The following is a 14,675-nucleotide window of genomic DNA, read 5'->3' on the forward strand; positions in this document are numbered from 1 at the left end:
TCCCTAAGTGGTTCTTATTTCATTAGTTTTGTTATTTCTAACAAATTACCTTATAAATATATTTTCTACCAATAAATTAAACTTTTTTTAACTGCCCACGGTCCTCACATGAGGACTAATGATTTTCGAATTTAAACCTATTGAAACTGGTTCCTTTTTTAATGCATTACCCGTACATACTACTAGGAACAATATATAATAATTTTTGCGATATTTATTCAAGTTTAAGTTTCTGGGCAGTAAGCTAGGTAAACGCAATAGTCCTTGTGTGAGGACCGTGGGCAGATAGTCCTAAAAAATAAAATAACGGCTGGGCGTCAGGAGGGTATAGGTATAAGCACGAATTTATAAAATATACCTACTCGTAAGTCTCGTAACATAATAGGTTATTATTAGTTTGGATTTTTAGAAAAAAGAGACTATGTGGTGTTAGATTTTACGCAGTTTGGTACATTTTATATTGGTCCCTGCTACAGTAATTTAACGGTCTTTGGTACTAATGTTGCCAACAAACAACAAATTTTATATCTCATCCATCATCCTGAAAGCGGCTCCTGGTGGTGAATCTATTACTTACCTCTGCTGTATGTTACATGTTGTAGTTTGCTTGTTAGTTCATTATGAGAATAATCCATCACATTGTAATAAATAAGTTTTTTTGGTACATGTACTTATATTAGTCAGTAGTGCGGACTTTTTCCTAATAAGTAGCTAGTGCTAGGTAGTAGCGTAGGTATGGGTTTTGGATAAGTATCACTTAGGTTCTCCAATATATACAGGGTGTTAAAAGGGGTAAAACATAAGAAACGACGTTGTTCACAAAATTTTGAAAAATTCACGAAAGTAAAAAGTAGGTATCTCAATAGAAACTTTGTTGGTTACGTAGGCGACAAAGTTTATTTTCAACACTTTTGCAACAGCCTACTAATTAAATGTATTGTTAGAACTTTTACAAATAATAACAACAAAAACAAAGTCTTCAAAAATAAGTAATACTTACTCAAATTACCCATCAAAAAGTTTGGAGTAGGGTGCGACTGGAACTCAATATTGTTGAGAATTAAGTCGCCAGAGGTCCATCGTGTCGCGATGTGACCGATTTCATTTTAGAATCTTATTTCTCTACATTTTTTCTCATTATTTTTATACATTAGCGGCAGCTGGGTCCCACTTGTTACTGAGTAATTTCCTCAAGTCAGTCCAAGACTTATATTATTATCAAGGAAATTCATTCAAAATAACACACTGTACAGTCAGCAAAATAGATATGTATACCGCCCCAGCGCAAGTACATGCGTACATACATAGCAGTGAAAGAACATGTTTACATGGGTTAGGAATGGTAACATATATGTTCGCAAGGATGAAGTCAGCCCTCATATACTTATCAACAGCTTGGAGAAACTTAATAATATTTAATTAAATTAGTACCTATTAAGATTTATATCTTAAATAAATTTTTGTCATATTATTGTACAGGACCTAGATATAATGTAAAAAAAAAATCTTGTCTTACCATGTTCAATCTTTATTACCAAAATGTTCAAGGCATATGCACTAAAACTAATGAAGTGTTTAATAATATATCTCAATGTAATTTTGATGCCATTGTATTTACAGAAACCTGGCTAAATGATTCTATAAAAGATAGTGAAGTCATAGATAGCAGATATTCAATCTATAGAAAAGACCGTATTACGTGTACCACAGGCGGCGGTGTTTTGATAGCTGTCGCAAATAAATATAAATCGATGAGAGTTTCATCGCTTGAGTCTCGCTGTGAGGATATCTGGATCACATTAGAAATTACTGATAACGATGTTTCAAAAAAAATTGGCATATGTTCTGTTTATCTTCCGTCACCAATTAATGTAGATCTTCTTAGAACTTTTTTGGATAATGTTAATAGAGCAATGGATAGTTTAGACGAGGTAATCATAATCGGTGATTTCAATATTAGTTCGATTTCGTGGTCTCTGATTTCAGATAAATTATACACTAAGCCAATTTATTCCCCAACTAAATTATTACATACGACACTTATAGATTTTATCAATCTCAACAATTTATTTCAGCATAACCATATAACAAACTCTCATAATGGTATACTTGATTTGGTTTTATCAACTATGGACAGCGTGGAAGTCACACGACCTCCTGAAGTGCTATCTAAGCTAAATGGTTATCATCCGCAACTACAAATTACCTTATCCATTGACCTTACACAAAATCTTCCTACAAAGCAAAGGTCTGATTATAACTTTTACAAAGCTTCTTATGAACAAATTAGATCTGAGCTTAATTCCGTTGACTGGTCTAACCTCTTAGAACATAGCCGTGATGTTGATATCGATATTATAGTGTCCCTTTTTTACGGAAAACTGAATGATATCATTAGTACTTATGTTCCTAAACGCAAAATAAAACCTAACAAAAGGAAATATCCATGTTGGTTCACTCATTGCCTAATTCGCCTATTGAAGGAAAAAGATAAAATCAGACGTAGACTACAAAAATTCAATAATCCAATGGACGATATAGAGTTTCACATTTTACGTGACCGTTGCAATCAATTGTATAAGAATTGCTATAAAAATTATTTAAATACTTTAGAAAATAATATAAAACAAAATCCTAAACACTTTTGGAGTTTTATTAAAGAGAAAAGAAATGGAGTCAGTAACTATCCGAATAAAATGTTTTTATGCGACAGAAGTAGTGAAAGTGTTCAAGAAGTGTGTGACCTGTTCGCTACAAATTTTTCAGCGGCATTTACTACTTCAACAAGTCTTAATCTAGATCATGAGCAAGGCAGAGATGATCTTTATCAAAACGTTGATGCAAAATTTCCAAGTCTAGAGTTTACTGTAGCTGAGGTTTTACAGGCCCTAAAGAAAATTGACATTTCTAAAGGTCCCGGTCCCGATAACATCCCCAGCTTCTTCATAAAGAAATGTGCTAATCAGCTAGCTTTACCCTTAGCCATAATTTTTAATGCGTCATTAAAACGCGGTCAGTTTCCTACTTTATGGAAACAAGCACGAATAGTTCCTGTATTTAAGAAAGGAGACAAATCCAACATAGGACACTATAGACCTGTATCAATACTAAGCTGCTTTTCTAAAGTGTTTGAACTGCTGGTGAATGGCGTATTAACTAGACACGTTGACAACATAATCAATATAAATCAGCACGGTTTCGTAAAGGGACGTTCCGTTTCTACTAACTTGGTATCTTATTTACAATATATAATGGAGAAAGTCGATCGCAGATCCCAAGTAGATGTAATTTACACGGATTTTACGAGTGCATTTGATAAAGTCGATCACTATTTATTATTACTAAAGTTAAAAAGATATGGAATCTGTGCAGAAATGTGGCTTTGGTTTCTATCCTATTTAACAGCTAGGCCTCAAAACGTAGTCATAAATGGTTTTTCTTCTGAAACATACTACTCTACATCTGGCGTACCGCAGGGATCGCACTTAGGACCTAAACTATTTCTGATCTTCATTAATGACATTGTTGATTATTTACCAAACAGCCATAGTTCGTTATTTGCCGATGACTTAAAGTTGTATAGGGAAATCCTTTCGAACAATGATGTATCTTTACTTCAAAGTGATCTTAATGCTTTATCCCTTTGGTGCAGAAGAAACAGAATGCATCTCAATCCCACAAAATGTTTCCACATAAAGTTCACGCGTAAAAAGAATCCAATTGCATCAAGTTATCAAATTGAATTTGTCGAGTTGGATGAAGTAAATGAAATTCGTGATTTAGGCATAATCTTGGACAGTAAACTGAATTTCATTAGCCATATGAATAACATCATCAGTAATTCTGCCAAAATGATAGGTTTTATTCGGAGAAATACAAAAGAATTCCAATCAATTTCAACGAAAGTGACTCTGTATAAATCTCTTGCACGTAGTACCTTAGAATTTGGCAGTGTGGTCTGGAATCCCAGCTACGCGGTACACTCACAGCGCATAGAGTCAATTCAACGCGCTTTCACTCGTCATCTTGCCTGGAAGAGTCCTAGTATTTCGGCACGCGCCAGCTATCAAGACCGCTTAAAGCACTTTAAGCTAGATCCACTGCACAAACGTAGAAAAATATATGACCTCACTTTCTTGCACAAACTAACACATGGAAGAACTTCAGATAAGACCTTGCTAGAAAAACTTAAATTCACAGTGCCTCGACTACCGATTCGCAAAAAAGTACAAAACACTTTTTATTTCCCAAATTACCTGACTAACCTTGGAAGACATTCACCCATTGCTCGTATGTGTAGTACATATAACCATATAAGTAATAATATTGATATATTCTCCAATGGCTTACAACAATTTAAATCAAAATTATTAAAATTTATGTAAAAGTTCACAATATCAGAAAAATTAATAACACACCTAACTTAAAACTTAGTTCTTAGATTAGTATAGAAAGTTTTGGCAAATGTTGTGAATACATATAATTGGTACAAGTACTAGAATAAGACCTATGTAACTATAGTTTAAGAATGATTTGTATTGTGTACTGTTTGTATTCCTTTACCAATAAATAAAATAAAAAATAAGAAAAGATAAACATTAAAGTTGCAGAGAAAAACCTGCAACTCAGTGAACAAATGAACTCCAAACTCATCAACAGATTTTGATGAAATATTGCATGGAAAGCGTTCAAAAGTTTTCCGTCAGTGATTTTTAAAGTTGGTTAGGTTTTTAAAACGGTAAATTTGATTAATCCTTGTGGTTGTAACTCTGATGCGCGGTCACGATCCATTCAGTTTAATTGTCCATGTGTAAACTAGCCGCTAGGGTACTAGGGTTCCATTGTGGATGTGAAGGTTCCGTAAGCGGTGAATGACTTCACTTATTTTTAATCCACTTTCTCTCAAAAATATTATATATGATGGCAATACCATTTGCTTCTATTTGTATATTAGAGTAGCTACCAACTTTTGTTTTCAACATGCTGTTGGCTTAGTCTTTGTTCATTCTTATAATTTCGTTTATTGCATGTTTAAATTTCAAATAGGATTAGGCACCTAATCCTACCGAATATTATTACGTCAATAAACTACTAAAACACCAGTATATGCACCAATTTTCCTCCAAAGCTATCCATTCTTCCCTGCTAGGCGCATTGTTCAGATCTCGTTTAGCGTCTCCCATACGATCATTGTTGACAAAGTAACGCTTATTGGAATACTGGGCCATGAATAATACATCGGGCCCGCCGCGCTGAAATCCTACGATTTATGTCCGCCCTGGGCGCCGGATCACGGATCTAGAACACTGGCAGGGAGAAGAGAATGCAAGGCATTTTCAGTATTATAAAAATACAGAAAAACTAAATTTTATGCCTAAGTGAACAAGCACTTTCCCAATTTATTTACACCACTATATATATGTTCATGCTACTCGTATCATCCTACTTATGATATGAGTGTAAAACCTTATGTCTTTCTGAACAATGCTTTATTTTAAATTAGTCAGTACTTACTTAAAAAGCTACATAGACCTTGTTTACCTTTGACCTTTAAAAAAGTTGTTCAGAATGAATTTTTGAGCCCTCACTTTTACATTTCATAGCCATAAATTTAAATTCCATGGCATTTATTTACACTAAAACAATACAAGGTACTTGCAATAGGTAATTTATAATTTTATAACAAAATTTATAAAATTAGTAACAAGTCAATTAATTTTATCGTCATAAAAATAATTCATACAATATTTATTTATATTTCCCTTTTGACTTGCTATATCGTTATACCACTTTTGCAACACCTTATTTAAGGCGCATCTCCTGGTCTGTGTCCGAAGGGCGCTGAAGCCGCGGTGAAGGCTCATAGGGCTCTCCTGACCGCATTTATGGTGCGACAAGTGCCACTTCCATTGACACCCAAATGCCGCGGATTCCGATAGCAGTAGCTTTCTTTGTAAACTTTCGGGATAATTCTTCATATATTGGCTTTTTGTTTGTTTTCCGGGGACTGGGTTTGCGTGTTTGGTTTGTGGGGTTTATTTTAATGTGTGTTTTGTTTTTTGTTTGTATATTTATAGTACACGTATTTAGGGAATATACAGTCTGTACAATGTACATGTACAAGTAGTTATCAGAGTAACTGAAATTGTTATCACATCGAATAATTTATTATTGTAGGTATTTTTTTTCATTTTAACTTCAATGGTAGCTTTATTTTTCTATCGAACTAATGTAGGTAGGTACTCAAAATGTACAGACAAATTATCTTGGGAAATGAAACACGTATTACATTATTAAGTACTACAATGTTGCTGTTTCACCCAGATCTAACCCAGGCTGGACATTTCCACTTATACTTATAATAAATCATAGGGAACCCATTTCAAAATCACTGAAGCAGCTATGGGCAGGTACATTTCTGGACGGCCGTTCTGTAAATACACGAGTAGCCTATATGTGCAGCAGAATTCGTCTACAACGTATTTTTATCGCAGAAATATTATTTCGAACTATCCACTCGTGGAAAAATCATGTCAGCTTCTTCCGTTTCCGGAAACGTGTGATAACATCTCACTATCACAAGTGAGAAGCTCGTACCGTGAGAGAAGTTCGACTTGAAATGGAGCTGTCAGTCGCTCGTCTCGGGCTTTGTGCCGCCGGCATTGTCCCGCGGGCCTATCTCCCGGCTGATAGAACCACCGAGACTGCGGACCTCGACCAATGTTCAGCACCTCTGCGCTACATTGAGTCGTGCGTGTGTGTGTCGAAACACCGGATAAAAGCGTCGGCGGCGCATTAATCATAATTCCTCACTTCAAAAGTAGGACGAGCGGCAACTGCAGGCAAAGTCTCGCGAACAAGTGCACGAGCGAGCGTTCAGTGGCCGGCGTGCTCGCGCCGGTGTGTGGTGGCGGCGGCGGCGGCGTATTGAGGGCTGAATGGTGTCGATGTGGCCGCGAGCGACAACTTCTCCCCTATCTGTTTCGTTTCCGAGCCTCCGAGACAATTTAACTTGTCAACGCGAACCGACAACAAAGCCGCCTTGTCCCATTTACCGTCGCATACCTACAATACTAGACTCCGACTACCGCCTATTCAATCTCGTAACGTATTCGACTACAAGAATAGACTGCGAGTGGGCAAACGCGGGCTGTCAGAGCGTAACGAAATGTAATCAAAACACTCACTCGCCTCGGTCGGCACCCGGGCGGGACGTTTCCCCGACGCGGCCAAATTCGCTAAACGGAGGCACTCGAATAAACATTTGCACAAAGTTAGTCGTTAAAAGGGGCGTCGGAATACCTTAATCGTGTAAATATGGAATCGGCTGGCGCGGAGGGCGGCTCGGACCGCGGAGAGGGCGCGCGGCGCGGCGGAGCGGCACTCGGGCGGCCGCCGCCGCGCCCTCCGCCCGCCATGTCGGTCCGCGTGGACCCGCGCGACCGCGAGCGCTTCTCGCGCCACTCGTCGCGCGCGTCCGTGGAGCTGGCGTGCCCCGGCGGCTCGCGCGACCACAGCTTCCGCTCCGTGCACTCGGCGCGCGTGCCCCGCACCAGCAGCGACGACGCCGTGGGCGCGCGCGCGCTGCGCTCGGCCTCGTGCCGCGTGGCGCCCGGCGCGCCGCAGCGCCTGCGCCGCCACCACTCGTCGGCCGCGGAGTGCGAGCGCGCGCGCCGCAGCCGCCGCCACACGCTGGAGCTGCCGGCGCGCGCCAGCGTGCGCTCGCGCTCGCCCGAGCCGCCGCCGCCGCCGCCGCCGGAGCCCGCGCCGCTGGACGAGCCCAAGGAGCAGCGCCGGCGCCGCGTGGTCACGGCGGTGGCGGCGTCGTTCCTGGCGCTGGCGCTGGCGTCCGTGCTGGTGGTGGTGGTCACGCTCACGCACAGCTCCGTGCTGCGCGCTCACAACCAAACGGCCAAGTACTACACGTTCTCCGTGCCGCCGCACCATCCTCTCAGTGAGCCCCGTTCATGTCGCCCCACCGTCGCCCCTCCGCTCCCGCTTCGCATGCGACTGACTCCCCGAGGGGGGGCGCTGCGAGCTGCCCGTGCCCCCACGTGCCCCCGCCGTGCCCCCGGGCCTGGTCCACGTGCCCCCGGGACCAGCTCGCAGCGTCTCCCCATTGCATGCTTAGTTCACGTTCACAGTAGACGATGTCAAGTGTTGTGATGTGATGGTATACTTTGCTAGTGATAAGAGTTTAATATTCCACATTAACATTTTAATCGTTGACGTTTTCATGAAATTTACGTGTTACATTTCACGGTATTTAACTTTCAGGGTACGACATTAAATGTAACAACACAACAATTACATTAACAATCTCTTTTGCATAACATGCATACCTGTCCGATAACACTTGGTTATTGCTGCTTATATGTATGTTATGATTACACCAGCCAGTATTGGACTAAATATCTGTTACCCGCAAGCTTTAAAACCAACTAACAAAGGTGTATTATGTAGGAATTCCGGGACTATACGCTCATCTATCCGTGCGACAAACTTTACGTTTGTCTGTAAAAATGCTACAGTGAAACAGAATAGTTGAATGCGGAGGCATGAAGCTGCAGTTTGCACTTACACTGTAAATATGTGAGTGCACTACCTGCTGGCAGTTTTATGCAAATATTCCTCCAGTTACACAACTGTTATACTGAAACTGCTGACAATATAAACCGATAAAGTTTCATACAATATTGAAATAAAACTCTTGCCAACATTTTTAAAAGTTCTAGACGAAAATTTCCAATAATAGTATATCTTTTTCTTTACCTATTATAATATAGGTCTACAAAAACCATTAAGCCATAACGGTTTAATGGTTTTTGTAGACAAGAATGTGTTTCGTCCTCTAAGGAATAAAAATCGGTTGTTCAGTACAAAAATCTCATCTTATCCTTGCTTTAATCTTCGCTCTTGTTATGTTATTATCACGTTATTATGGCAGGATGATGCATGCTCCCCGATCGACCCGTCACTCCCGTCAGTCAGGAGGTCGATCGTCGCCGTCAAACTACAAGTTGCAATAAAGTATCCCCTTTGTTGGGCGACAGGTTCATCAATATTAATGCATCTAGCGGGGACCTCATTCTGCTTACACTAGACCGATACCGCTCGAGTGGCTTGATAGGAAGCGTTCATTAACTAAGTCTATTATTACTAGGCGTACACCTGAGTAGACAGGTGGTAGGTGTGATCGTTGTATTTGGTAAACTTAAGATGGTTTTATTTTTAAATTAGGAGTTTTAGGAATTTTACAACAAGGTTTTGAATTTGATATATTTACGCAATTCGGATGTCAGGATAGATATTCCGAACTGTGCAAATGAGCGAATAAAGGTACATATTGATGAAAAACGTCTGAAACCCCACAATAATCAAGATAAATACTAAAATGATACTAACGAAATATGCATTCGAATCATCCATTAAAATCTTTAAATCCTTAATTGTAAAATCAGACAGAAACACGAACAAAACTTATAACATCTCTCTTTTGTTAGAAGGTTAATAAAGCAGACATTTCTTTGCCAAAAACCCAGCGCGATGCAAGTAAAAACTCCAATTCCAAAACACCGGAATACTACTTCAAACGGGCTACCTTCTATCTGAATAAAAAAGCTTCGTTTTTAAGCACTTTCATTACATTTCTCGTTGTGTCGGTGCACAATTCATTCCTTTCAGTGCTGTTGTCGACTGCTGCGGACTGTTCGCTTACAATCGCCCTTCCTGACTTGCCGGCTGATGCAGATGCTTACACGTTTAATGTACGATTATAGATCGATATAGAAAGAATATGTATGAAATGAAATATTTATTTGAGTATACAAGATATATAGTGTATATGTAGTATATAGTATATATAGTGTTATATTTTAAGTTAATAAGTACAGTTTTCTCGTGTATCGTGTGGGTTTAATAACTCGTGGCTCTAATATAGAACTGTTAATGCCTAAGAGTTCTATAATTCGATTAAAAGTTGTGATTTTTTTCCTATGAATAGCTCTCACGGGGTTTTAAATTTGTATACCCTAGCTATGTTATGCCTCAATCTATATTAATTCCCTACTGTACACTATATAAAATAGTGCACGAGCTTTTTCATTTACTTATGACTAAGCTGAGACAAAGTACGAGTATATTTAAATGTGCACTGAAATACTGAAAACACAAACACTATGTAAGAAACTTAACGCGGGTAAAGGTAGGTTTGCGTTCTCGGAAAAACCACAATGCAGGCTTTATGTAACCGAATTATGTAACCTTTAATTATAAACAAAACACATAGGCTTGGGAGCACGGGATGTTTTTTTTATCTGCAAAGATTTTCTATAAACATTCCGGGGATGAGTCTAATAAGAATTTATAAAAGAATTTTTAACAAATGATAAATATTTGGTTTTTGATAATAAAAAACTGAAAATTTTAAATTAAGGTCTGAAGTGAAATTTATACTTTCACAACAATTTATTTGTGGACGGACTGGACTGATTCAAATTTAAACTCAGTGTTTCACAGTCTTTCCATTAAGGGAAAGGGAAAGGGAAATTACACAACACACCAAAACCAACTTTAATAAAGAAGCTTGTATGTATACGTAGTAGTGTTTTTTTTATATTTAATACGTAGGTAACATCCTGACATAAGTTTTGCGAATGAGAGTGGTTTAATGTCCCAGTCACAAGTGGAACCTTTCAACGACCGGGAAGAAATCTAATCTCACGAGTGCCTTTACAAAATATTTTCCAGAACTAAATTCAATTTTAAAAGGTCTTTTTACAATAATATCTGGACCGATTTCCATGAATCATTGTTTCTTGTTTCTAAGAATCGAACCAAATGAAATTATTTTAATGACTTTCAGCCCTAGGGCCCGACATTCAGTAAGTGAATTAGTCGCGAAGCCACAAGCTTGTAATGTTAGAACAGTGTGTTATAAATAATATAGAACATTTTATGTTCTAATATTCAGACAACAGTGCTATGCTGTGTTAAACGTACTTACATTGCATCGGTAAGTAGATGCAAACACCTTAATAAAATGTGTTTATTTGTTCTACTTTGGTTTGATAGCTTATAACACAAACATAATTGTAATTTATACAATGCTGTAAAGACGAAAATAACCTTAAATCTGCAGCAGTGTAACTTCCAAAACAATTTTAATTAACAATTAAAAGTCATAAAGCATTCATTACATTAGCATAACATGATTGTTTTTCCACGAATTCGTAAAATTATAATTACAGACTTCTCTTCTTCTTGTTACTTTTAGTTAATAACCGTAAGCTTCACACAAAAGCAGGGTGATACTTATAATACACTGCCGGGCAATGAAAAAGTTCCACTTACAAAACGGCGACAATTTTCGATCCCAATTTTATCAAAGATTTAATTTAAAATTGGAACAAAATATTACCAATTTTAGTTGGTAATATCCTGATGCTCTTTAAAATGTACTTCAATGTTGAAGAAGAAGGCATTAAGGTAGCCTTTCACGTTTAGAAGTAATTTGGTGCTTTTCTCAGTGGAACCTTTTCATTGTCCGTGAGTGTATTTTTTTTGTTGTATTTATAATGATAGAGACAGCCGAATGGCTCAGCAGTTAGGTATCCTGTCTGTTGTTACGTGAGTCCTAAGTTCAATGTTGTCAAATGTATTCCTATTCTTATTAAATTTTAGCCATTTCGTACGTCTTGAAAACAGCCTGTGTCTTAATACAAGCTATTTTCGGGACTTGGTAGTCAAAAGTGCAAAAATAGAGCTCGATAAGCGAAATATCAAATAATAGGATAACATTTTGTTTGCCTAGACAACTTTGCAGAAAAAGAATTTACAATTTCTAACATTAAATTTACTATTAAGGTTTGGGGCACTTACCAATATGATAGCCCATGTTTTGTTCACATATTATATCATATGTTTGCAATAAAGTGTTAAATAAATAAATAAATCGATCGCCACGGTTAACAGAAACAGTCGTACAGACATCCCTAGTATATAATACAGTACAAACAAGTAATTTCAATGTGGATTCCATTAATATGTTACACGGATGCACTCTAGCGGCTGCCATGATTAAATTCTTGTAACAGATGGCATTTCAATCAGACGACACAAAGCGATACCCAGGCAGCAATGCGCTACTGTTATTAATTAACTAAATTATACATTCATTAAAAAGGGGATAAAAGCATTTTTTAACCGACTTCACTCTTCTTCGTCAGGATCTCCTTTTTTCATATGTTTTTTTTAGCAAACGGAAACAATAAATTTTAAAAAAAGCTATTAATATAAAACTTAGTTCGTAATCGAATGTAATTTTTAATAATAATACGAGTAGAGTAACACCTCTTTTGCGTAAGTGGTTAAAACACGCCGTGTTCGAGCTCGCTGAAACGGATATAATAAATATTGACTGAACATTGACCTGCAGTTTCAGGCTAATGGGTTTTGAAAAAAAACAGCACAGAAGTGCTTGCTAGTAATATTTCTCACCAGTGGCATTTCATTTTGATCCCGTGTATGTAGGTTATTATTAAATTCTTAATTGCACATCATCCATTGAATTGTACAAAGTCGAACTTAATGCTGATAGCATTCTTTTCGAGCTAGCATTTAGGGCTCAACACAAAGATATCAAATCTAGATTAAGTGTCAATTCTCGATATTAAGAAATGTTAATCCATACAAATGTATGGCTTAAAAGTTAGCTTAAAAGTTATTATAAAAGTAGAGATACTTCAGTTTATGCATGTTTTCTAGACCTGAGTCGCGCCTTCGATCTCGTCAATTATGACATTTTGTGGCATAAGTTGAGGAGATCGAAGGTACCGACTCAAGTAGTGGATCTGTTGGGATACTGGTACGAAAACCAAATTAATAATGTAAGATGGGGCGACGCACAGTCTAATGACTTTAGATTAGACTGTGGCGTTCGTCAAGGAGGTTTGACATCCCCCGACCTTTTCAACCATTATATTAATGACCTGATTGTGGAGCTGAGAAGCACCAATATCGGTTGCCATATTGGTAACGTATGTGTTAACAATCTGAGCTACGCTGACGATATGGTGCTTCTCAGCCCCTCGATCAATGGCCTTAGAAGGCTGATAGCTATCTGTGAAAGGTTTTCTAAGGACCACGGTTTGAAGTATAATGTGTTGAAAACGGAAATGGTGGTATTTAGAGCAGGGAAGGGGCCGGATGTGGTGCCCCCTGTATACTTGTACGGCTCGTCTATTCGGGTTGTTAAGACATTTAAATATCTGGGCCACGTGCTGACAGAGACACTCTGTGACGACGCGGACATCGAGCGGGAGCGGCGGGCTCTGGCGGTGCGGTGTAACATGCTCGCACGCAGGTTCGCGCACTGTACTCGAGAGGTGAAGTTAACCCTATTCAACGCCTTCTGTCAGACTTTCTATACTTGTCCTTTATGGGTTAACTTCACGAAAATAGCGTATAATACTCTGAGAGTACAGTATAATGATGCTTTCAGAATATTATTCAGGCTGCCGAGATACTGTAGCGCAAAGGGCATGTTCGCCGACGCCGGAGTCCGCGACTTCTATGCGGTGATGCGGACGCGGATAGCATCCCTTTGGGGTCGACTGAGAGATAGTCAAAATAGTATTTTGCGTGGTATCTGCGAGCAGCACGCGTGCGCGGGGCCCTTCTTCAGGCACTGGCTGCGCGTGCACCTGAGCGAGAACGGGAAACTCTAGTTAAGAGTTTTAAATGTTTTATCTAGTTTTAATTAATAATAATTGACTTGTAGGAACCTATATTGTACCTACCTACTTAATTTTATTGTAATTTATATTTTATTGTATTTATATTATGATTTACATTTTAATTGTAATTGTAATTATTATTTTATATGGGTGCTGCCTGAAATAAAGAACATTTATTATTATTATTTATTATTATTATTAAATCGAGATTTAACACTAATTCTAGATTTAACATGTTTGTGCAAGTCGCCCTTAGTGTTGTGGAGAAAGTAGGAGTGCGATAAGCTGAGGAGAGAAGATAAGTTTATCAAAATACTAATATACATACTTACTTATTTTAATTATATACAATATTCAAGTTTATTTTTTTCACAGAATATTTAAGCCTTTTTTCATGCCACAGACACGTATACCCACGCCAATTTTTCAATACCAGTCAGTTCAGACCAGGGATTAAATAAACTTGTATAAAACATCTTGTTTAATCCACGGAGCCTCAAGCTTGTAATTAATAGTCAGAAAGGAGCCGCCGGAGCAAACAAAGTGGGTATCCCTTTGTTACATTAGCGGAGGCTTCTCGGGGGTTCAGTGTAGCTGACGGATGCTGAGGGTTCTCGCCCCAGACCAAAACAGGGCGATACAAGTTCGGAAAGCACACCACCGCATGCTTATCTAAAGCTCCGAACCATTTTCTGCAAAAATTGTTTCTTTGTTAGCATTTTTTTCCGAAAGCTCTGTTCAGCGATGGTCTGGTGATTGCCTCTCCCATGGCATGGTACACTAAAATATCTCATTTATTCTTAGCTCAGGCTTAATATAGTGAACTTGATTTGGCATCGATTGCCGGATTTAAAATGTTTTGAATTTGACCCTTAGTATGTACTTGGTAAATGTTACTTCGTTTTGACAGATCTTCGCTTCAGCTGTCAGAATAGTCCC

The 14,675-nt window shown here is 38.4% G+C and overlaps 1 protein-coding gene across 2 annotated transcripts in view; it reads left to right on the top strand.

Moving 5' to 3' along the window:
• Positions 1 to 6,474: 6,474 nt before the first annotated feature.
• LOC125488529 (formin-like protein 16) overlaps positions 6,475 to 14,675 on the top strand; it is a 50,711-nt gene continuing 42,510 nt past the window's right edge. The window contains exon 1 of one of the 2 annotated variants that reach the window (XM_038107082.2): positions 6,475 to 7,954. In XM_038107082.2, the coding sequence (XP_037963010.1) occupies positions 7,318 to 7,954 (637 nt within the window). In that variant the 5' untranslated portion in view covers positions 6,475 to 7,317. The remainder of the gene's footprint in view (positions 7,955 to 14,675) is intronic. The other variant, XM_038107077.2, reaches the window with a different exon arrangement.

The sequence above is a fragment of the Plutella xylostella genome, chromosome 9 (assembly GCF_932276165.1).
Source record: "Plutella xylostella chromosome 9, ilPluXylo3.1, whole genome shotgun sequence".
Lineage (NCBI taxonomy): Eukaryota > Metazoa > Arthropoda > Insecta > Lepidoptera > Plutellidae > Plutella > Plutella xylostella.